Raw genomic sequence first — 25,542 nt, 5'->3', positions numbered from 1 at the left:
ACTGAGCTGCCAGATAGATTATTCAGTAGTTAGTACTTTATCAAAGGATATCTGAATACACCCTGAAAAATATTTGGACTAAATAACTTATAATAAATTAGTGTTGCTTTGCATTTGCTAAGTCCAATAAACACCCATCCCCAGCACAGGTAAACTATGCAAGACAAATGTTGATGTCTTTTAACAGCATTCTACCAGAAGCAAAATTAAAATTCAAACAGATGGTGAGATTAATAGGTGGGACATATGTATAGGCAGAGAACAGATGGGCTTTCTGTCAAAGGAACAATAGAATTGTATGCATACTTTACCATTCAAATAAACTTTTTAAACTGCCATCTTTAGCAATAGTATAGTAGTATAATGAAATCCCATTGTATAAAATATGCAAAAGGATGTACCATTAGTACCGATTCTGATGTGAAGAAAGAGCTGTCCTTTAAATAACTCCAGTGTGAGTTTATGTTCATGATGTCCCTCTCCGTGTATGATGACTCCAGATTTCTGCAGTGTTTTGAACTTCATGGAAATCACATATTTGGTCAATTCACTTGAATTCTGACTGAACCTGTAGAGTAATGAGCTGCTGCCATCAAAACTGGCCACATCAGACTCTGAAAACAACATTACAGGTAAAAGGGGATTTTAGATGTTCTTCTCTGAAAAAGAGAGGTCAGCTGAACTTCACAATCCTTACATCAGTTATGCTTTCATGGAGCCCTGTATTCACAAACATTCCCATTTACTTAAAAGGGCCATCATAAGCAGAGCAAGCATTCAGTTAAAAAGTATTAATGATTCAAAAGTCAAATTCTGGAACACAATGAAAGGGATTTTAAAGTACATAGATACTTTAAATATACTTAAAAATACTAATATTTCCCATGGTATACCAACACTTTTGTTGGATTAAATGAGGACAACTGAGTTCATTATAAGACATACACATGGTGACCCTGCAAACTCTGCTGTATATGGTGCCCTGCTATATAAAATCTTAGCATACATTTATGTCAATGAAATATCTGTAATGAGATCTGATTTTATTGACAGATATGTATCTCTTTTGTACTTACTATAGGTGCATCCGTATAATTCCAGCCTCAAGCCTATTCTCCCATTGGGATTCCAATCCAAGGGAACTACTCTTAGGAAGCGAGCTAACACAGGCTGTAACAATTTGTAATGAACAACACTGTCAGCATTTGTATTTCCAGGGAACACCTATAAAACAGGAAAATTGACACAAGTCAGTCTGGCATCAAATAGCAAAATGGCAATGGCAGACATTTACACTACCTGGTTATCGAAAACCCGCAACAGAGTGCACAATTGCAGCATTATGATGATTGCTGTTCACTAAAGCCATTACTGATGCTAACAGCTCTCCACACCCTGAGCTTAAATGGGAGATTTCATATGTACCTGGGTAACACTAAATGAGACAGATGTTAAGGAAAACTTATGTGGAAAATATGGGAATTCTGAATATTCAATATAATAGAACATGTGACCCAGTAATTGGCAATATCTATGTAAATCTCTTAGGGCAGCTCACCAACTGCGCATCACACCGCACATTTTCTTTAGCACACAACATTACAGCAATACCATTAACATTAAAGCTCTTAATTGTTTTTCGCATCACGTTTCTTTGTAAAAGACCCAATGAGCAACAAACTACCTCAGCAGCCTTAAGGTGTAAATAAAGTGAAATGTTTAAGGGAAAAATCTATCATAATATATGAATTTGAACAAATTCATATATTATGAATTTTTAAAGAATCTGTGATAAAGAAATATCATACGTGAGGGAACAAACTTTAAAATAGATTGGTATTTATAGACTAGTGGTAAGTTACTATTACTTTGTAAATATAATTATGCACAATTTGTTAAATGACCTGTGTCTGTATATATTAGTAAAGGAGTATGTGTGTGCCACTTTATTAGGAACAGCTATCCAATAGGGGGCAGAATCACTGCAAGGGTAGACGAGTTATAAATTTAGTGGAGTCATTCTGCACAGCACTGCTGTATGAAACAGTTGTTTGCAATTGTGGTCTGACCATTAGCTTTGCCTGCTCTGGCCATTCACCTCTGGTTTCTCACATTAACAGTGTGTTTTTAGCCACAGAAATGCTATTAACTAGATGATTTTGTTCATCACACAATTTTCCATAAACCCTAAATACTCCATAAACCCAAAAAACATGAAAATCTCAGGCGGGTGGCTGGTCTCACCATGTCTAGCAGCATCAATCACACCACGTCCAAAATCACTTAGATCTTATAGATCTTAGCGTAGATCTTAGATGTTCTAATGCTTAGTTGAACAGTGACTGAACCTCTTGACCCTGACTGTGTGCTGCATATACTGAACTGCAGCCTTGTGGTTCACGGTTTGGAGCAACAAGCCATTTGCAGATGTATGAAACTGTCACTGAATGTGTGTTTTTGTGTATTTTAAATCTGGTGTAAAAATGACTGTTAAGATGGCTGTCTATGCTTAAATGAATAAATTAATGATAGATAGATAGATAGATAGATAGATAGATAGATAGATAGATAGATCTGAAAATAATACGACACATACAGAAATAAATCTGCAAATACAAGATTATGATACTAGTTTATCTACTACAGTACTAACCTTCATATTTTTAAAATGTTTGATTTATCAGACCTCACTTTTACAGCTTCTCATTTATCAGTAGAAGTCTGACAAATCTGTTTTTCTGAATTTCAGGAAATGATGGTTGAAACAGGCAGAGAAGTCTGTTTTTCAATTGCAAATCAGGGAAGGTTCATAAATTTATATGTAAAACGATAAACTAATTCTGTAGCTGAAATATACAATACGTTTTTGACTAGAATCTCCATCAGCTGTGCTGTATTTCTCAGTTTATGTGCAAAGAAGCAGGTGATTTCACCCAAAGGCTACCTAAGCTTCTTTATTTCTTCTCTTTCATCCGGTAAAGCATTGTCACTGCTCAGTGTGTTTTCGTGATGCTTCAGTATAGAAGATCTATATCTTCAGATGTGGATGAATGAGTAAAAAAGCTACGGTAACTAAAACTGGCTGGCACTGTGGCTCAGTAGCACAGTTTCCTCACATGTTTAGAGCTCAAATTCAAATTTCATGTCCATTGCTGATTGGGTGATGTTTGCATATTCAACCATGTCATATGAACTTCCCCCAGCACTCCAAAGAGTTGTGGTTAAACTAACTGTCTTTATATTTACCATAGTGTACAGTATGTACATGTCTGTACACCCCGCAATGGACAGACGCCTGTCCAGCATATACCTCAGCCTTCTGCCCTATGCTGTCTGGGAGTGTAATGGATGTGGTGTGGAGGAAGCATTTTTGTATACTGCAATTGTTTTGTGATTATCATTGCTATTTTACAAACCTACTTCGACCCAATATCTAGATAGAACCCCACTTCCCATTACTCCATTAAAGCAAATGTTTTCTGTGTTTATCTTGAGGACTAATCAAGGCTTTGTTCACGTGAAGCACTCAGGAGAGGTTTTTCATTGTATCACATTCAGAGGGGGATAGGATTTCATCACGTGGGACTTCGGTTTGTAAGCAAGTAGGGTGAGACACAGTAGTTCTGCAAAACAGCTCTCTTTCAGCATGTGCCGATCATTTCTGTCATCCAGATGTATTTACACAATGACACAGTACACCCATTTCTTCAGTGTGCTGATACCTTGCATCATTCCTGGGATTGCACACTCACTGCACACTTACCCAAATACTATCCTCTTGACGATATTGTTTCCAATTCCTGCCTGTATCGCTGAACATTAGAGAGTAACTGGTTACCCAGTCTGAGCTGCCGTATCTCCCTTGTGTGGCGACGGCAGTAATCTCAGTCCTCTCTCCCAGATCAATTTCAAGCCATTGATATCTGTTGGATTCCAATGGGGACCACCCACCAGCACCTTTTGTGTAAAAAGAAAAGAAACAGAGTATTATGAGAAAGATTCCAGTTTTCCAGAAATAGGGTGAATGCACAGATCAATAGCTAACATTGTTACAACGACAAGAAAACATTTTATATACATGAAGGAATCTGATTGGGTAATAACAACACATTGCTAAATAAATGGTTCTCAAAATACACAACATAAGTGCAATGATTACAAATATTTAAATGCCAATTCAGGAATCATGAGTGCATAATCAAATAAATTCTCTTATACTTTATAAGACAATGATCCACTTGTTTAACATTGTTAGAATTGTTAGAACTCCATAACCAGGCTATCTTGCTTATGCCCTGGGACAAGATGATGTCTAAGTGCCAACTCCCCACACACACATACATTTCCCGACTGTGCACAGGTCACTTACTGGCAAGGAAAAGTCAGAAGATAAAAACTAACAAGACGTTTTGTCATTCACAGATACAATATAAAGTTTCCACTAATATCATGACCCAGGTCCAGGGGACAAATAATCCAGTCCCCCCCACATTGGTGGCCCTGTCCATAGTATAGCATTCAGGCCCGCCATCACTCACCTAACACAATTACAAAACAAGAATTTTACATCTATAGAACTGACACTTTTGTGTTGATTTCTAGGAATGCAGAGAGAGAAAGAAAGAGAGAGAGAGAGAGAGAGAGAGAGAGAGAGAAAGCAGAGCAAGAAATAATTAACAAAGATTTACGTAATCTGATGCAACCCATAGCTTTGCTTAAAGGGTGCCTAAGGTTAACATAAGTAATCTTTCACTTCCAGTGAATAGTGTATAGGTTCCTGTGAAAGAGACAGAGAGCTATACTCAGCAAATGTGAGGAATTTCCCCCGGTCACCAGATTTAAATCCAGACTGAAGATCTATGACTTCAGCTTGGCCTAACATAAATAAGGCTGCTGGGACTACTGTACATGCTGCTGTTTTTCGTCCTTTCTCGGCTCATCTTTGCTTTTTTTGGTTACTCATCAGCATGAGTTATGACCTCCAGACTGAGTGACAGAAGAAAGCACTATACAAAAATTACACACGACTCTCTGGCCTGCCGATTGTTAGCACACCCAGGGGGGGTTGGACAGCTGTTTGACCTTTGGCCCCAGAGGTGTTTTTCCCCTATCAAACCTTGGAGTTTTCTTTCCTGTCTTCTCTTGTCTTCTCGGTCATATTCACTATCGAATTAGATCATCGTTACCATGAGTGATGGTCTGTTAGTAAGTGCCACTGTTATTCAACTCTGTCTTAAGCCCTTCGGGCCAACCTTGTTGGGTGCTATATAAAAATTAATTGAATTAAATTTATTTACAACACCAGATTTAAATTAGTCATTAAAGCGATTCTGACAATTGGCTTTAGTCTGTTCAGCCTGTTTTAGTGTATAGTACCAGAACTCAATACATGCCCAAAATGTCATAAAAAGACACATAGATTCATTAGATTGCAATGTACAATTCTAGATCCAGACATGTCAGTCTAAATTTAAATAAAAAAAAATCATAATTTCAGGCATTCTGACCATAAAATGAATGCCATGAAGTCCATAATTTAACTAGATAGCACTGAAATCCATTTTTTTTGATAGGCAAAACAAGACAAATACAACGAAAGTTCACCTTAAATAAATTGTCCTAATACACCCTTTAATTCATTACACTGTTCAGTGGTTTCTGATATAACAGATCTGCTAACTGGTCCTAACAGTAGATTAATGCGGAAATGAAAACAAAAACAACGGACTGCCCTGTTCAATCTCAATTAAACTGGAGTACAAACAAATGCCCTCACTGTAGCGCACATCAGACAAATCATTGACATTGTAAAGAAATAACCAGTTGATTTGCTTTGTCAACCATGTTCGTTTCCATCTGAAATCCATTTCCAGATGCAAATAGGTTGGAGGGCAGGAGTGCAAAGAAACCCACAGGATGGTCCAGTAAGCACCTGCAGAAATGATATTTGGAACAGATGCTGAAGTACATAAAAATGAGTATACTACAACAATCCCCTGAGGTACTGTGCTGTCTAATGGGGCATATGGTCTGATGTATGCTAGTCTGGAATGCAGATAATGCTAGGAAGAAGCAAACACAAACAAATAAATCATCAATGAATAACGACAATAATGCTCATATTATTGGAACAAATGAGCTGGGTTAGACCATACCCTTCTGTGACTCGTGATTCGCAGACACCCTAGAGATCCATGTGCACTTTGACTTTGACATTGTAAAACTCCACTGATGGAAGCTTTTGGTTGATGCAGATTTTCTTGCAGTTTCATATTTAATCAGCATTAAGGTGCTGACCTTCAAAGTACTGACCTTAACTGTCCGGAAAGTACAGCACTCCTACAACTAATAAGTCTGTAATTAGATTGCTTGATTAACTGTATATTTAAGCCATCAATGTGACTAATGATGTTAAAATCATCATTTTAATTTGATTACATGGAGTAATAGCTATCTTTTTCTGCTTTTTAAGCTAGTACTGTTTGTCTCATAATGGCTGGAATTATAATCAGGAAAGGAGTTCTAATAGTGCTGTCAATTGTGTGACAGTCTTGTTTGCAGATGTAACAAAATAAAATAAATGTAAAAAACATACAGTATGCAAAGAAAATATATTGTGCATCTGCAATGATAATAATAATATATTATTATTGTTATAATTATTTATATATGTATTATTGCGCAGGTGTGTAAATGTGTATATATATAAATTATTTGAAAACTGGGTTTTCTAGAACTCTGAGTCAAGAAATGAAACAACACATGTCACTTATGGCTTGGCCTTTTCATATATATATACATGTATCCATCATAGCCTAATAACTTACAATACAAAAGTCACGGTGTGTTCCTGTAAAGATGTATGATGCATCCTGTGTTTTTCTTGGAAGTTTCTTCACAATTTTAGTTTGAACTTCATTTTGTGTAAATCTTGAGAACATCATTATTTCCCTGAGACACAACTTCATGATGTGGTAATGTACAACATTTCTTTAAATGAAACACAGTTCTGATGATCTGTTCACCTCAAACCAACTGCTATGTGTATGTTTCACATTATTTCTGTGGTCCAGGTAAGCTGAAGGTAAGCTGAAGTAAAATGCTGTTGTCAGGTATCAACTCAAGTATGTTTTTGCCATTAAATATTAAATATAAGGTAGTTTCATCCCCTTTTTGACAAATGTCTTTGTATGATGTAATTGCTTTGTAACAGATAGCTCTCTCTCTCTCCCATAGCTAATAATATTCCATCCAGTCCAACTCCCAGTGCTGGAAGCACAATATGTGTTCATTAGTATCTTCGTAGGTGGTCTCATGGATGTGCTAGTACAGTATATCAAACATTTTATTTCCAATTAGACAGAAGATGGCCCCTGTGTATGTTGTATACATACTATAAAGTTAATCCAAAGGTGGTTATAGTTCTTAGTGACAATTGTGTATTAATTTCCTTCTTTTTTTGGGAAGATTATAGCTGGAAAATTAAATCACAAAAAAAGTATTTTATTGCCAAAATAGACTTGTGATTATCAGCACTGACCTTAGAGTTGTGGTGCTAGATAAGCAGCATGAAGTATTAGGGGCGTATGGGGGGGGGGGGGGGTAGCAGGCGGTGGGGGACAGTTTGTGTGTTGGTATGAGCTGAACCACCTACAGCTCAACATCAGCAAAACAAAGGAGCTGGTGGTGGACTTTGGGTGGTCTGGTACTCCTGCTACTCCCCTTTCCATCCAAGGAACAAGCGTGGAGACAGTGCAGCAATACAAACATCTGGGTGCCCACCTGGACAATAAACTGGACCGAACTAAAAACTCTGCTGCCATTTACAAGAAGGCCCAGTGTAGACCCCTTTTCCTGCTGAAACTTCGACCTTTCCACATCTTTGGCACTATGCTGAAGATGTTTTATGAGTCGGTGGTAGCCAGGACCATTTACTATGCAGTGGTCTCCTGGGGAAAGAGCCTAAGGGTGGCTGATGCCAACAGTCTCAATACACTGATTAGCAAAGCCAGAGCTGTCCTGGGAGTGGAGTTGGACTTTTTCCAGATGGTGGTAGAAGAGAGGACATTGTCCAAATTCCTTTCCGTCATGGGCAACATCTGCCACCCTTTGCACAGAGTGGTGGCTGAACACAGGAGCACTCAGGAGACTCAGAACAATTAAAAGTACTACTGAACGCCACCGGAGATCCTTCCTCCAAGTGGCCAGTTATCTATTTTTTTTTTGGTTTCGTTTTTTTTGAAGGACACATATCTGTACAGTTTTAATCTATTTTTAGCTATACTAATGCACATTGGGCAATTTACTACACTGACCGGTTTATCGTTTTTTACTGTTTTTTACTGTTTATTGTAATATTTTTGTACTACTACTTGTACTTACTTTTTTACTTTATTTTGCTTTCCCTTTTGTCCTTCTGGTTGTTGAACAACTGATACAGAAAAAAATTCCCTCTAGGGATCACTCATATTTTTCTGATTCTGGGCTTGGCAATCGGTTTGAAACATTTTGTAAATTACGACACAAAATTATATTAGGATGAGTTGTCTGTAAGTCCGATGCTCTTAACCCATGGCCCGCCTGTTCTATGGGCCATTTAGATGTGCCAGCTCACAATAATCGAATAAGATCTTGGCACTAACCCCTCAGCTGAGCAGCTACCCATGTTACCTGTATACTACTTGATAATATGCTCTCGTTTTCACAAATTCTATGTTTATTGAGTGTGAAGCTCACTGATCAATTCATTGTCTATATGAAACATTTAACATGCAAGAGATTTAACTCCACTGCATGTATACATTTTCAGTCAAATTGCCTTTTTCATACTGTCAATCTGGAAACTGGGAAATAAAGTCATTTGTTAGCCCCTTACCCAAAGAGGGAAATGTAGCCCTCTGACAACACAACAAACATTACTAATACAGTTAAACACTTTTATAACGTGTTTGGGATCATCAATGAAACAAGGACCACAAGCATCATTTGGAGACTGGATGAGATTTAAAAGCACAATAAATTCTCACCTTGAGATGCCACATGAAAACGCAAAAAGCAAAAAAAGAATACTGGCAGTCAGGTTATGGAAATACTTTGATTTTCAGTAGTTTTCAACATTTTTAGATAATGGGAAATCCTTTCCTTTTATAATGGTATTTACTCTCCTCCACATATAGTCAATAGATATGGTGGGAAATGTCATTCCAATTATTCAGTCTTTGTCTAAGGATTTACTGATAATGGTCACAGTGTCTTGAACCAGTTTTTGTTTAAGCATCTGCTGCTATATTTGCTGCATACTTCACTGCAAAGATATAAATGTGAATGCTGAAAATCTAGTGAACCTTAGTCAGTAGAGTGTCTTCTTCGGCACCAGTGGTGGCTTCTCAAACAAAGACAGATAAAAAAGAATGTGCAAACAAGACTAACCTGCAGTTAAATACCCACCGGCCAGTGATCTGCTACTGTGTACCGGAAACTCATATGTTAGCACACTTGCTACCATAAAAGTTATTTCTCAGTAGTTGCATCAGTTTCTTTTAGCCTCTTACCAGTCTATGAACATTGCGTTGCTTTAGTTTATGTGCTGCTGAGTCTACCATGAATGTCCACAACAATTTGCTATTCATGGTCTCCCTCTTGAAAGGCCACCGTATTCCCCTCCCATGTTTCGGCCACCAATCATGCCTTTGTTTACAGGTTCCCAAACACATTTGTTTTTGTGCGCCCGGGTGTCAGCCTCTTCCGGCAGCGGTGACTACCTTCTCATTGTGCTCGTACGACATGCATCCCGCTGAACCCCCTCGGGGTGTTTTGCTCTACAAAGTAGCTTCTGTGCCATCATTGCTTCTGATTTTAGGCATCCTAGGGGCTTCATCTTCAAAGGAACTTGCTACCTAAATAGCACCTAACAGTCCCAAACTGGATCTAACTAGTATGATTAATTACATTAAAACGACCTATTAGTTTCCCATGTGTATTGTCACATCATTGTTACATTTTATTTTTGTGTATCATTATCCCATTTTTACATATGTATTTTTAATCTGATATTTTAATGACTTTGACATTGAATACCAGTACATTTGCATGTATCCATTCATCTTTTTTCCCATAATCTTTTATCCACTACAGAGGACATACAGGATATATCTCAGGTTATACAGAATCGGAGCTCAGTCCATTCCAGAGAACAGTCACACACTAAGGGCAATTTTTAGAAACCAATCCACTAATTCTCTGAATTCCCTAAACCTACACAAATAACCGCACACAGAACCAAGGCAGAAATGAAACTTTCAGTCCTGGAGGTGTGATGCTACGGTGCTCCGCAGCCACCGTGCCTCCCCAACAAATGCAAACATCTCTCTATTTTAGCATGTTTTTTTTTTTTAATTTCTGATGCCAAAATATTTTCTGCAGACAGGACCTCCGCACATAGAGTTTACAGTTATTAATTAATCCTTTGGAATGTCGTTTCATGGTCGGAATGTCCTTTCATCTGGAGGTGTAGGCAAGTGTAGGTCTTGACACATATAGGCCTATATGGCAGTTTGTTTACTGAGGCTATTAAAGCTAACAGCTTATGTCAATAACAGGAGCAGGCTGCTTCTGCTGGGGATTTAAAGCGGCAGTCGTCTGGTGTGCGAGTCCTTAACCACTTCCCCACTTCAGCCTGCAACTTCCCCCTCTATTAAATGACAGGGAAATTGCCTCTGACGTGTCTTTGGCAATAATAACTAAATTGCTGGAGAGAACAGATGCATGTCTAATGAACTGGTGATTCCTCATCAATAATTCACAGTTTTTCCACAGGCCAGCTTGTAGGAAGAGAAATATTTAGGCCAAAGTGACTTATGTGACAAAAAGAGCCACAAGTAAAGATATAGATGACATATGATATTCTGTAGAAAAAGCCTGAAATATCATAATGATCATAATTAGACTATGAAAACTTTATGAGGTCCATGATATTACCCCTGCCTTAGCCGTCAATTAATGTAGTAACATCACAGACATCAAAGTGATGGAAGACAGCATTTCTGCGCTAGGTAATGGAACAAGGTTATAAGAAATATATGAACTAAGGTGTGTCTTTGGAAGAAAAATACATGAAAGGAAGCACATTTGACTAATGTGACATTAATAGACATTCATAATGGCACTCTGCTTAGACAGTGGGTGCATGCAGCAAAACTGTACACGTAAATTAAAGTATATTGTTTGCAAAATTATTTCAGTGGGGTGCTAAATACACCCAGGTATTAAAACAACAATCACAGTAAACAATCACAATAAAGAAACAGTACATACTCCATAACTTCCTACTTTTTATATTCGCACTTCTCTAGAGAGCATATTACACTGTATAAAGGAAATTTAGAATGCAGGATAGAATAGAGCAGGTGTTCATGTGAGACGTTTCCCATCCTTATTTGTGTTCCAGCGGAGTGTCAAAATTTTGATTACTAGCTATATTTATGTGTTCGTACATTATGGGAAATATCCGTATATTTCCTACAATTTCTAAGGAAATCTAAGCTTATGCAGACTGACAAAAATTGCCATCGTATACTGTATGAAATTGATGATACTGTAATCCTGTGATAAAATCAAGACCTCATATTTTCATATTTATGTGTTACTGTCATGACTATTAATAGTCATCTGACTGTAAAATTGCAGCATTTTCATCTCTAGGGTTTTATGAATGAAAATGCCTTCCACCGTCAGTCTTCCCCGGCGACCCCGAGGCTGAATGATGGATGAATAGATAAATGGAAGTGGTATGCTAACATGCTAACGCGAAGCATGCCAAAAATTGTCTAGCCCTCTAGCCAGTGCTGGAGTGCTAAAATGTGGGTAAGGTAGGATTGTCTGCCTACTAGCCAGAGCTTCCTTTATAATAATAACAATAACCATAATACTACTACTACTACTACTAATAATAATAATAATAATAATAATGATACTTATTATTTTTTTTATTATTATTATTATTATTATTAAAGACTGATCCTTTAAAGTTGAAAATGAAAGAAAATCAAGACTGGCATAAATGCCATGCCCTTTCAGTATAATTGCCTCCACTGCACTTACACATCCAAATGGAAATGCATGATAATTTCAGTCTCTGCATGATGTATGATCAATAATGCCAAAATCAGTGCACATATAATAATTTCGACACATGCAGTATTTTTGCATATGTCACATTTGGCAAGCTAAGGCTAAAGGAGGCTGACAGAGAGCCATGGGCCTTGTTAAAGGGGACTGTCACCCCCTTTCCCATGCTTGCTGGCTCAGTACCCATGAGCACTACTTTAACTGAGAGGGAGGAAGCATGAGAGACGGAAACCATGGGCACATGAAACGCCTTCTTTTGTCTTTGAACCTATGAAAAATTCAGTAGCCAAATAGTCCAGGGAAAACTGACATCAGAGAAAACTGTATATAACAATGTTCTACTGCAAATACTGCAAAGGTTGTTCAAACCTTTAATACACATTTGTGTTTTTTAACATTTAAAACCCTATCTTAACTAAAAAGCTTCAGATCTGTCCTATTAATTAAAATGATACATTCCTTTACAAAGTCACTTCAAATGACACTGTAAACTTAGCTCCTGCATGACAAGATTTGCATTATGAGTGTTTTAATTACTATGTGTAACTTCCTCCTGGGCACCTTGCAGTAATTGGAGAGCTGTTTTACAACATTTAATCATACATTGGTTGGCCTTCCCTAGGTATATACTTTCACTTCTGGAATAAAGTGCAGAAAACGATTAAATATGTGAGCTCTTTTATACTAAATGATCTCAATTAAAAGCCTCAGAAACCTCAGAATGATATTTCCCACTTATAAATATAAATATTTGCCACTGATACTTTTTTCATTATACAGTAAAACCTCGGATTGCGAGCATAATTCGTTCTGGAAACATGCTTGTAATGCAAAGCACTCGTATATCAAAGCAAATTTTCCCATTAGAAATAATGGAAACTCAGATGATTTGTTCCACAACCCAAAATATTCATATTAAAATGATTAATACAAAATATAAAGTAAAAATACATAAAACAAACCAAACTGAACTTTACCTTTGAAAAGAATCATGGATGGTGTGAAGGAGACGAGAGAGAGGAGAAGAGGAGGGTTATTTTGGGACGACTTTCACTATAACTAATGGAATCACTGCTATATGTTGGCTCACTGGAATTTTTTTCCTTTTGTGTGACTTTAACAAGGAACCTATCCAATGACAGCCGCTTTTGCCTCCTTTTTGATTCCGCGGAAATGTGACATTGCATTGTCGTTAAACAGATTCATCGCTCGCACTGCTACACCCTTATTCGGGTGGTGCTTTTCTACTATATTTTAACTATACGAGTGAGGCAGGCCGATTGAGACCGAGCATGGGAGACGATTACCCACAATCCCACAGCGAGAGAGAGAGAAGAACCATTGGTTCAGTTGTGACACTCGCCAGACAAAGCGTATACATAATACTCGTATTGCAAGACGTTGCTCGTTTATCGAGTTAAAATTTATTTAAAAATTTTTGCTCATCTTGCAAAACACTCGCGAACCAAGTTACTTGCAATCCGAGGTTTGACTGTATATTAATTATATTTAAATAAAGCTGTCTCTCCTCAAGCTAAGCAATCTCAGTGCTGCTTTGCTTAGGCTGTTCTGACATTGAGTGTTAACTAACTGCCATTGCTTTTAACTTCTGACATTGCCAGTGATTAATACATTTTTCTATTCGATAGTGATGAGTAAATGGACTAAAAACAAACAAACAGAACAGACGACATGTAGAATAAACACCTAAATTAACAATCCTAATATAGAGATCTCTGTAAGTGCAGTTTATAATTCACCTTCTACAGTATGTATACAGTCATGCATCACTTAATGACAGGGATAGAAATGTGTCATTAGGCGATTTTGTCATTGTGTGAACATCATAGAACGTACTTACACAAACCGAGATGGTATACCCTACCACACACCAAGGCTAGAGTAAACTTTTTTCTGAAAGTGGACTACTCATTAAAAAATGATAAAAAAGTATAGTATAGTAAATGCATAAACCGCTAACATAGTTGTTTATTATTGCGTCAAGTATTATGTACTGCACATAATAGTACTTAGGCCTACTATGCTTTCATATGACTGGCAGCGCAGTAGGTTTGTTTACTCCAGCATCACCACAAACAGGTGAGTGATGCTTTGCGCTCAGCATTACTAGGCAATACGAATTTTTCAGCTCTATTGTAATCATCATATATGTGGTCTGTCACTGAATGAAATGTTACGTGGTGCATGCCTGTAATGTCTATGGGCTCTGTTTTCCACCAGCGCAAATCGCGACGTAAAGTGGTTTTGCTAGTTTCGTACCAGCGCATTGCTGTTTTAAGGCAGTGCGATGTCATTGCACTTTTGACCAACAAAAGCCACGTCTAAAGTGAGTGGTGCATTGTTAAATGGTAAATGGTGCACTAATGGTGTTTTGTTATTTTGTTTTATTTCATTTATATACGTTTTATTATAGAGTAGATCTGGTCCTTTCACGTAATCATACTGTTTAATGAAACACCAAAAGAAAAACAATATATAATAGGTAAGGAACAAACCCTATCATTAAAAAAATCTTTTGAGTTCATTATCAGAATAAAGCACATACTGTAATTGAAAGGACATTTGGATTGCTGAAAATGCATTTCAGAGATTTAGATAAGTCAGATGGAACATCACAATACAGCCTTCAGAAGGTTGCTGCATTCTTTGTGGTATGTTGTGTAACACTGCCATGCGTGATGGATGTCCGTTGGACATAAATGAGGACACATTATAGGACTTCAGAAGGCGTGATGCTGAACTGCATGTGCCGATGCCAACAAAGGAGTGTATGCTGGCAGCAGCGCGGGCAAGGAGGGGTCAGCTGGCAGAGGAGCTGAATCGTCTGTAGCCTGGTAAGGAATCTCAACTGTGAGAGTAGAAAAATAACAGCCCCATTGCCTTTTATTTTAACATTTTAAAACACCTTAAAAACTGTAGGTTGTGTTTTGTTTGAACAAAGATCGCACTTTTATTTATATCTTGCAAACTACAGACCCAAAATTTAAATAAAAAAAACACACAGGCATAATTAAGTCCCCGTTCCCAGCTGCTTTGCTCACATAGCAGTGAGCTTCCCCGTCTTCTCACACCACTGTACCGGATGATCTGCTGATGCTGCAAACAAGGACACACTCGCTGCTACCTCAACCCACACCTGCTTCACCTCTAAAGGCTTCGGTGGGACAGTGCATGAGCACCAGGCTGCAGAAGGGACCTGAGAGCACGTGTTCCACTCTCCAGCCCCAACATGTCATTCCCGAAGACGCAATGATCTTACGAGCGGATCCGTTGTTTACGTTTCGCTACTGTGCCAGTCATTCTTTACACGTGTGTGGTCTGGGTTAATAATTTATAGAATAAGTATTACATCATAATGTACAGCTTTCTTAACTACTGACAACACATCTTTGCCTTAAAGTACGTCTGTGAGTAGTTGTAGGTCACATAAATAGGTCTCATATTAAACAATTCTGCCCATCTGCAGAATACTCGGGCAATTATAATATCAATCCACAGTAGAGGATTAAACAACCCTTTTGTACCTTGTGCAGGCACAAAGTCAGTTTTTTCCACCGTCAAAATAGCTAAATGGATTTGGAGACGCCCATTGCTGTTATTTCTGCTTCGGGCTTTATGTTTTGCATTATATCGTCAAAACAGAGCCCTATAGGTTTTTACAAAGTGTATGTGATGTTTATGGAGCCTGAAGCATTTAACTGATGTTAATATCATACTCACCATCTCTTCTGTTGAGCTTGGCAAAACCAGGACTGTGCGTGCTGGAAAGTTGGGAGGAGCTGTAGAATGAAGTCTGAGGCAGAGCGAAGACAAGTTGGCTGTCACAATTTTCTGTGAAGAAAAACAAACAGCGCCATTAGCCCTTCTGTACAGCCACTGCAACTTTTAAAACATCAAACCATTTATTCATTATATGCTTCAGCATGTAACCGAGTAAGAAAATACAATAATAATATCATTACCTTATCTTTCAGCATTGTCTTAAGGACTCGGGAGAGCTACAAAGTAACTGTGCAATTCTCTGGTTTTTAACTTTTTTGACCCCATTTCAAGCTTAAGCTAACCCATAATTTCACTTGTGTTATTGACAACAATAACATGGCCTGCGGGTCTGTTACATCCCATAAGGCCTTTAGAATGATAAACATGTCAGATAAATTGATACAATTTACTTCCATTAACAGCAAATTGCATATAATTTTTAAAGGAATGAAGCGTAATAAACATTCTTTTTCTAACAGGCTGGTCCACCATTTAAGACACAGTCTTTGAAATAAACATATGAATGCATGGCAACCATCATTTTACAGCAGGACATTACAACAATCTGGCTGTAACATGATACATTTCAAAAAATAACCTACACATGACATTTATTGCTTTCTTTAATGCCTCTTATCTGATTTCCCTGACCTACATTTGACCTCCATCGGATCTGTTTTTTTATTTTTAAATAGTGAATATAAATTTTAGAACATTATTAATGTGGAGATGTATCGATGCAAGGTACTTTAACAACATGAATAAGCAAAAGAAAATAAGACTGGTTCCAAAAACTAATGTATCTAAAAAAAAACTGCACAACAGATGAAGTAACCAGACGGTTTTGTTTAGTGGAATAAATCCTGGAGAGAATGTCTAGAATTTTTCAAATTATCGAGCTAAAACAGTTGCTTAAAAAAAAAGTAATTTTCTTTGAGGAATTTTACATTTGTTTCTGCACAAAATCAGCCATGCTGAAAACCAGAAGGCTGGGAGCAGACAGAACACCAAATGCCGCAAGTATCCAAATGAAATGAACGCAGAGAATAAATTTACCTCATTAATTAATTCTTGGGAGTTATATAATATTTTATATGCAGACACATACACATGCACACACACACACACACACACCAAGGTTTTCATATAAAGAAGGGTGTCTGTACAATTGAGTCTTTAGTATTATATTTAAATTTGCTTCTTATTTGCCCAGTGACAGCTTCCACCCATTTATGGAGTTAGATATCCCACTGGTGCAATTCAGGTTAAGTGCCTTTCTCAGGAGTATTACGCCGGCTCTACTCTTGTGACTTGAACTGTCAGCATTCAGGTTACATGCCTACATACTTATGCCACCTACTGTTCTCATTTAGCTCAGTAAAGCTCCATCTATGTCAGAACATAGAAACATTTTATTATATGTAGCTGCAGTATAGTTCTACGGCCACTCCTACTAGAATAAGAAAGGTAAACTTTTGCACTTGTACACAGTCACACTTTTAAAACAAATACCTATTGAATGAACATCTCAGATGGCACATCCCATTTGCCCCTGCATATCGTTCTCATGCAGCAAAATTTAAATATGAAGATACATAAGTGATGCTTTCATGCACACAGAATACCAGCAAAATACATACGATTTGTAAAAAGAAAAATCTGCTAGTCTTTCAGAAAAACACATTAGCGCAACATGAAAAATTATGAGAGACTCTAGTTATCATGATTAAGGTTTATCTATATATTTAGCGATAGAATGGATGATTGACCCATTATCTATATATTGAATAATTAATTGATTCTGCATTGCATTCATATATGTATTCAGAGATACCATGAAAACAACAGTATAATGAGATAGCTGGGGCTACAAGTAATTCTAACAATCAATGAAGTGGTTTTCTTTGTAATATCATTCCACTTCTTTTGTTCCTTTTACGAAAATATATGCAGGTATATTAGCTGTGAACCGCACAAGTAATTTGCAGACTTTAATTGCCATTTGTTAATCAAACAGTAGCAGATTTTATGGAGCTAAGCTCTTGTTGAATGCACCTAAATACAATGAAATGCACACTTATAGAAACAAGACGGTAATAATGTTTTATTGTTTATGTTTCTACGGGTAAGATTTGGTTGTAAATTGTTTTAATTATATCCAAAGCCTTTCTCCTTTTATCAAGATTTTACACAGGAATCTTTATTCATAAAATTTGATGTAACTTGGAGGATTGTTAACAGGACTGTAAAATGAGTTCAAAAATGAAGTAACCATAGTCAGAGTTACACCTTTACCCATTCACAAAGAATATTTATCCATGTACTAAAGAATCTCAATGCATCAATTAAATGCCATCCAAAATATATTTTCTCCGTGCAACACAAAACGGACAGGATCCGCCCATGTCTCATGCCGAGGGAAAGACCCAGATGCAGATCAAGTTCAGGAAGAACCCTCATAGGGGGTTATTTCAATGGGAGATCATGTTCTGCAACAATGGCTGGACTGAGGAAAATAGGATTGGGAAGCACTTAAATACAGGACTAACAAATGAATGACACGATGCTGAAATGCATGGTAGCATCAGAGGTCAGGAGCAAAAGACAGCTACTGTAGGAAGAATTAATTAATAATTGTTCTGGAGGGCCAACATCTGCAGGGGAACCAGGAGGTGTGGAGGAAGCCACCAATGGGGAACCAGGAGACATCGAGGAAGTTGCCAACGGGAAACCAGGAGGCATCAAGGAAGCCACCAATGGGGAACCAGGAGACATCGAGGAAGTTGCCAACGGGAAACCAGGAGGCATCAAGGAAGCCACCAATGGGGAACCAGGAGACATCGAGGAAGTTGCCAACGGGAAACCAGGAGGCATCAAGGAAGCCACCAATGGGGAACCAGGAGACATCGAGGAAGTTGCCAACGGGAAACCAGGAGGCATCAAGGAAGCCACCAATGGGGAACCAGGAGACATCGAGGAAGTTGCCAACGGGAAACCAGGAGGCATCAAGGAAGCCACCAATGGGGAACCAGGAGACATCGAGGAAGTTGCCAACGGGAAACCAGGAGGCATCAAGGAAGCCACCAATGGGGAACCAGGAGACATCGAGGAGGTTGGCAATGGGGAACCAGGAGTTGTTGAGGAGGCCACCAAAGGGGGACCAGAAAGTGATGAGGAGGCTGCCGACGAAGGACCAGTAAGTGGTGTGGTGTCGGCAGGCGAGGAGGCGAGGTCAACCCATGAGGAGGGCACTGGTGAGGCCAGAGCAGATGAGGAAGGCACCAGCCAGATGCTAGCAGGTGGCAAGGAGCCTGAGGACAAGGCAGGTGCCAGCGAAGAACCAGGAGGTGGGGCAGGCACTGGGGAGGAACCAGGAGGCGAGGCAGGCACTGGGGAGGAACCAGGAGGCGAGGCAGGCGCTGGGGAGGAACCAGGAGGCGAGGCAGGCGCTGGGGAGGAATCAGGAGGCGAGGCAGGCGCTGGGGAGGAACCAGGAGGCGAGGCAGGCACTGGGGAGGAACCAGGAGGCGAGGCAGGCACTGGGGAGGAACCAGGAGGCGAGGCAGGCACTGGGGAGGAACCAGGAGGCGAGGCAGGCACTGGGGAGGAGCCAGGAGATGAGACTGTGGACATCCTCGGTTTCTGTGGAGAAGCAGGACAGTAGAACACATGCTTACCCAGGAGGCCAAAGGCGGTCCTGGATGGGTTGCCGGTGGACCAGTACTCATTTGGGGTGCCAAGGAGCCAACAATCTCTGTCTAGCCCTCTAGAGAAGGCTAGGCAGAAGAAAGTTTAGCAGCCATTAAAGAGGTCAGGAGTGCAAAGGCTGGAGGAACAGACAGCAGGTCAGACACCAGCTGGACGACCACAAGAGGGCAGAGGCCGGTGGGACAGCCGATGGGTCCGGAGCGGCAGGGACCAGTGACGGGTCCAAGACTTCAGGGACTGGTGAGGGGTCCGGGGCTACAAGGACGAGCAGGACAGCCAACAGGTTGGGGAGCAGATGGTACAGCAGGTGCGACAACACCTGCAGGAGTGCAGGATGAAGCCGGGGCACCTGGGGTAACCACTGGTGTTCTCTGCAGGACACTAGACGAAGCTGAGCAGCCTAAAACAGTGTTCAGACTGGAGGTGTAGTCTCACCTGGGTCAGGTTCAGTGGCATGGCTACCACAGGGTCAGGTGCGGGGGGAGCAGCCCTCTCTGGGCTGGGAGTCTAGAGCACAGGCGGAGTGGCCCTCTCAGATGGGTTCTGGAAGTGTAGCAGAGGTGGGAACGACCTCCGGATTCGCCTCAGTGGCATGGAAGGCCTCTGGGGGCGCTGCCGAGGCAAGGATTGCCAGTGCTGGGCTGGGCTCTGGATGAACCGCAGTCCTCGGGATGAGTGGTGGCTCCTTCTGGGTTAGGGCTCCGGAGGCGCGGCAGCGGCTTCCCCTAGACAGGGCTCGGGAGGCTTTGGGGAACTGGTGGGATGAGCAGCTGTATGTTGCAGGCTGGCAGCAGACGTAACGGTATGGTCGAGCTGCGGGAAGCCGGCGGGCATGGCAGCGGCCTCGAATGGCAGTGAACAGGCTGTTCGAGAAGTAGGCTTGAGCTATGGATAGCTGGCGGGAGGAGCACTGAGCTCGTTCAAGAAGCAGGCTCGAGCAGGGCCGGAGCCGGTTGCTGCATGGCGGAGAATGAGGCTGTAGTTGGCTGCTGTGGATTATTGTTCCCTTCCCTAGGCATTGCACCGTTATCAGGTTCTCCAGGATCCACAGTCACCATCTCTTGCCCTAACTGGAGAAACCTGCACAGTGGCATCCTCAAAAAGGTCCCGATGCACTTCGAGGAAGGTGAAGTAAGCCGTCGGCAGGACATGCTGGGCAGGAGTGGGTTGCTGTGCCACCCCAAACTGTGGGCTTCTTGTTGTGATGAAGTGGCAAAGTAAGTGGCTTCACCTTACGAGACGGCAGCGGGTAAAGCAGGCTCTGCGGCAGACGGGTCAGACGTTGAACAGCTCTGCGTTTTAGTCTTCCTTCTACTCTGACGTTGGTCATGAGCCTTCTCTGGGGGGGGGGGGGGGGGGCAGAGGAATGGCAGTCCTTGTCTTCTCCCGAGTCTCAAACTGGAAGCAAAAGTTCCAGCATGTTGTCCTCAGACCATTCCACCTGTGGCCAGAACCAGTCTGCTATGGGAACAGGTTTCCACTGCAGAACACTTATGCACATTAACTTAATTTCCTGAGTCACAAAACTTTGGACTATGGCAAAAACAAAGAAATAAATAAACAGACAAGCAAACCATCAAGCAAATAAATAAGCTTTGTATGTACAGAGCTTCAGATGGACGTGAACCCAGAACTCTGAACAAGCTTGACAATAACATCCCAGCCAAGAAGCATTATGGTAATACTCCATTTAAAAGACCACTTATATGGAGTAAATTCATTATTTTCTAAGATTGTACTGCTTTTTCCAAACTATGCTATATTATAGCACTTTAAATATCAGCTTTCTTACCCCAATTATAAACCAAAATAAATGTATTCAATAACAGAATTTCTGGCTTACTAACTTTCTACCATAATTATAAAACCTTGATTATTTTAGCAGGGATATAACAAATTTTAATAGAAAACAGATAAAAGATTATTTGACACCCTGTGGACATTGGCTTTCTGGAACATAAATTGTTAGGCCTACATTTGACTTAACTTGTCGTTTACATTAATACACAAAATCCAGTTTGCATATTCTACCCAGTTATAGTTTCCTTCTGCACTTCAAAGACATGATTTGCCGAACTGATGTCTCTAATTCGCCCTGGGTTATGGCTGTGCATGTGTGTGTGTGTCTGAATGCATTCCCTGTGATGGATTACAATTCCACACTTCAAAATAGCTGGTTTAATTCAAATGAGAAAATAGATTCAAAATTAGTTGTGTGTCCTTGCAATCCTAAGAATCCTAGGAATTATATAACTATAACATATAGAAATATATTAGGCTAGGTTACAGTGACATCTGCTTTGTCAACACGCCTAGTAATTGAATAAATTAGGCAAAATATCTTGTGGATTAAAAAAAAATTGTTTCAATTGAAAATAGTCAAAAAGAGGTTGAAAGGAATTAGTTTGTCCTACGCCACAGTGTATGAAGGTCCACTTGCACCCCTGCAAAAACAGGACAGACGGAGAAGGGTGCAAAGACAGAGATGCCCAAAAATATTTCCCTCTCGCCTTGATGTACTTCAAATGATGGAGGCTGAATGCATCACATGTATCTGGATGGATTATGAAATGCTAATCTTTCAGTGCCAACTGCATTTTGATCCAATTTGAGATGCTATTTGTCCTGTATTCTCATGCACATTGGGTGCATCCAAAATTGTTGACTTATTTGGTGTGTTGTGGGCAAAATATAGTATAGTATGTGACATGAGCAGTATGTCTGAATCCTCAGTATGGATGACACAGTAGACAAATGGTACCTGGATGACATACTACATTCTGTGAAATTCCGAAGTATGCAACCGATGGAAGCTACACTATCCCATAAGGCCATTGGAGCTGCAACCAAAAATGAAAGAACATTGCTTGCTCAAATTGCATCTTCTTTATATACAGTTGTGCTATTGCTCTGCTGATTCAACCTTCACACTATACTCTGATGGTATGTACAACCAGTGAACACTGGCAACAGGGCCGTACAAATATAGGTGTGAAACTGAAACACTATGCTGGGCTCCAGAGAGGCAGGCAACCTTAGAAGGACTCGCACAATGACAGCAATTACGCTGCACTACACACAAACACCTGCAATACTCAAAGGAGGGAGAAACATGGGGAGGTCCCATTACAAACTACAAGTCAGGTGTCACGCATTGCAAAGAGGAACGCAAAGATAAGGCAAGGATCATAAAAAAACACAGGTAAGGCTCACGCGATAATCTGGTGTATAGCACAGCTATGTACAATGACAACAGACAAGTTCTATTTACAACTCGCTCAGAGCATGCTGGGGGATGCTAATGACCTCCAATAGCAGAAGGCAGCTTACCAATGCTACTAAATATAGTGTTCAACAGTTTTAAACTTTTGTGGGGGTCAATTTATGTCACAACATACGGGTCAGGCTACATATAAGATGGCGGCTGTTGTATGTCCGGTCGCATGCATACTGTTCTCATGTTTACATACAATACATTCTGCATTAAGTCGAGTATTAGCCTTCTAATGAAATTCAGTACCTACTGCGTAAATGTGCAATTTTGGATGCACCCTTTGTTTCACACAATACATAGTCTTGGTCAGTGATCCCCAACGGAAGTACCTGACCAGGACACTCACCTAATTGGTAACCATTCTATGCTTAATGGGGCTGTGTGTGGGTTTTTAGTCACAGTGACTAGGAATTGGTTTGGAATAATACATCATAGGCTACGCCGTAGTATATAAGCTTGTTTGGACTATGCAGTTGATTGCGTTATTTGTTTTTTGTTTTTTTTTATCAGCAATGCATTCTAAACTTTCAGTTCATGCTGTTAACAATACTAACATTTACACTACATCTATTGGTTTGGCATATTTGCTTGTATACAGAATTGTTTTGAATAAAGAGGAAAAGAAGAACTCTGAAACCTGGACTGGATTTTAAAAACCATATAGGTCATTCTCAGGAACTCACCTCTGTAATTCATAGCATTTATTTCCACGCAGCATTTCATCTCAGATTTTCTAAAATGCTATTTTGTTAATCCCTCTTTGCGTAACGCAATAAAGAAGGCGCATCTGTGCAAGAAGTTGAATAACGACACACTTAAAACCACACATCTACACCATTACGTGTATAATGGTTACCAATACCACATGTGCTAGCCAGGCGGAATGGTGGTTCTGAGGCTAGGGATCCGTGCTAGCAATTGGAAGGCTGATGCGAGGACAGATCCTACTCTGTTGGTCCCTGTAACAAAGTCCGTAACTGTAATTGCTACATCCTGGGTATGATGTTAATGTACATCCAGCCCTACAAGCAGGTCCTCCTACTTACAGGGAACATTTGGGGGTCGGTGGCAAGATTGGCACTCCAGTCACTGGAAAATAAAACTCATTCATTCGGTTCATTTGGAGTAGTGCGGTGCTGAGGTACCACCTGCTGCACGGCTGCATTCAGGTTCTCATGCCTGAGGTTGTTTGGCCAAAGTACATATCTAGTCTATCCGCAAATAAACGTCAATGCGAGTATACGCTGAGCTACTCGCTTTTTTTTACTTAAGGGCATGAGAATTAAGCCCTAGGTTGTTTGTTATTTAAAATTCCCTCTTAGTACTTATAAATATAGATTATGATTACTAAATGAATTTCATCTGGTCTAAAATTAGATCACAGAGATGGACCCATTTATATAAGCACCCTCATTTTACCATCCAAGATACATTTTAAAGAAGACACCGATAAGCAGTATAGTTTACTTTGATGATAGAATTTACACTATCTGCCATTCCAACAGCCTGAACAGCATGACACATTGTGGTCTTAGGGGATTAGTAATGGCGTTTGTCATTTTAATGCTTGCACTGCCATTTTTGAAGTAAGGTGATTAAGTTGTCACAACCTTTCCTTCACATCAAATTACTTTTACACAAGCTGGATGAAATGTCTTAGTGTCTTTACAAAGGCAAGATGAAAAATCTTTTAAAAAGCCTTTACATTCACTGCAACAAAAAGGCACCATTTGCATTACGGACGATCTGTACCACTTTTTGAAAATGTCTTCTGACTGGATTGCCACCCACTAAATTATGCAATTCATAATTCAGTCATTTTAATACTGTATAGAGGTAAACAATTCAAATGTCCATGACAGAGTATAGAGCAACATTAAATAATAAGAATATTCATTTTTGGTTTTAGGACTGAATTGACCTGACACTTTGTGCTATAACCAATGTCTTTATGATGTTAAGTAAAATGTGATAGTGGATTTTTTCCTTTTTATTAAGCCATTTAATGCATTTTTCTGAACTCACTAAAAGCTTAGGTGCAGCCTAGTTACCTGAAGCCTAAAGTGCTAAATTGCTTTTAAGGTTCCAAGGCTGATGCACTTAAAAAACAGGACATAAAAATAAATTGCTGGAATCTCTTTGAAAACACGCAGATCTAGAGGACACCCTGTCTTATACAGGACATAACCCACAGGCTGAGAAAATATAAGAACAGATGGAGAGCTTTGAAATCTCTGACGGATGTATTTGTTACTATTTACATTGAGCCTCACGCTGCAGTATGGATGCTGATGAATGCGAATTGGAGATTAAATTCATAGCATTTATTTCCACGCAGCATTTCATCTCAGGTGCACAGTTTGAAGTGACAACACATTGTCTGACTGTTCATTGTTTTTTATTTCCTGCTCTCGCTTTTGCCTTGAAGTTGCTGTGCATTGACTAACTACAAAGTTCACTGTCTGGAACCCTCCCTAGAGGTAAGTCTTTGTGGCAAGCTGACAATTCGCATTTGGAGTGTGTTGTAAAGAACAGCAGGTGCCATGAGATATTATTTTAGTTCCAACACATCATCACAATTACCTCATGCAGAGCTAATTAAACACATACACTGACTGGATAAATCAGGGAATTAAAGCCATTGAATTCCA

General features: G+C 39.7%; 1 protein-coding gene across 3 annotated transcripts in view; it reads right to left on the bottom strand.

Moving 5' to 3' along the window:
• Nucleotides 1–25,542, bottom strand: part of cntnap3 (contactin associated protein family member 3) — a 92,753-nt gene that overhangs the window by 43,188 nt on the left and 24,023 nt on the right. For 2 of the 3 annotated variants that reach the window (XM_023823081.2, XM_023823083.2), the window contains exons 2-5: nt 15,868–15,978; nt 3,764–3,957; nt 1,077–1,224; nt 411–614 (exon numbers count right to left, since the gene is read on the bottom strand). In XM_023823081.2, coding sequence (XP_023678849.2) covers nt 411–614; nt 1,077–1,224; nt 3,764–3,957; nt 15,868–15,978 — 657 coding nt within the window. Of the gene's footprint in view, nt 1–410; nt 615–1,076; nt 1,225–3,763; nt 3,958–15,867; nt 15,979–25,542 lie in introns of those variants that run through there. The other variant, XM_023823084.2, reaches the window with a different exon arrangement.

The sequence above is a fragment of the Paramormyrops kingsleyae genome, chromosome 7 (assembly GCF_048594095.1).
Source record: "Paramormyrops kingsleyae isolate MSU_618 chromosome 7, PKINGS_0.4, whole genome shotgun sequence".
Classification (NCBI taxonomy): domain Eukaryota; kingdom Metazoa; phylum Chordata; class Actinopteri; order Osteoglossiformes; family Mormyridae; genus Paramormyrops; species Paramormyrops kingsleyae.
This window is presented reverse-complemented; position numbering and strand designations above follow the sequence as displayed.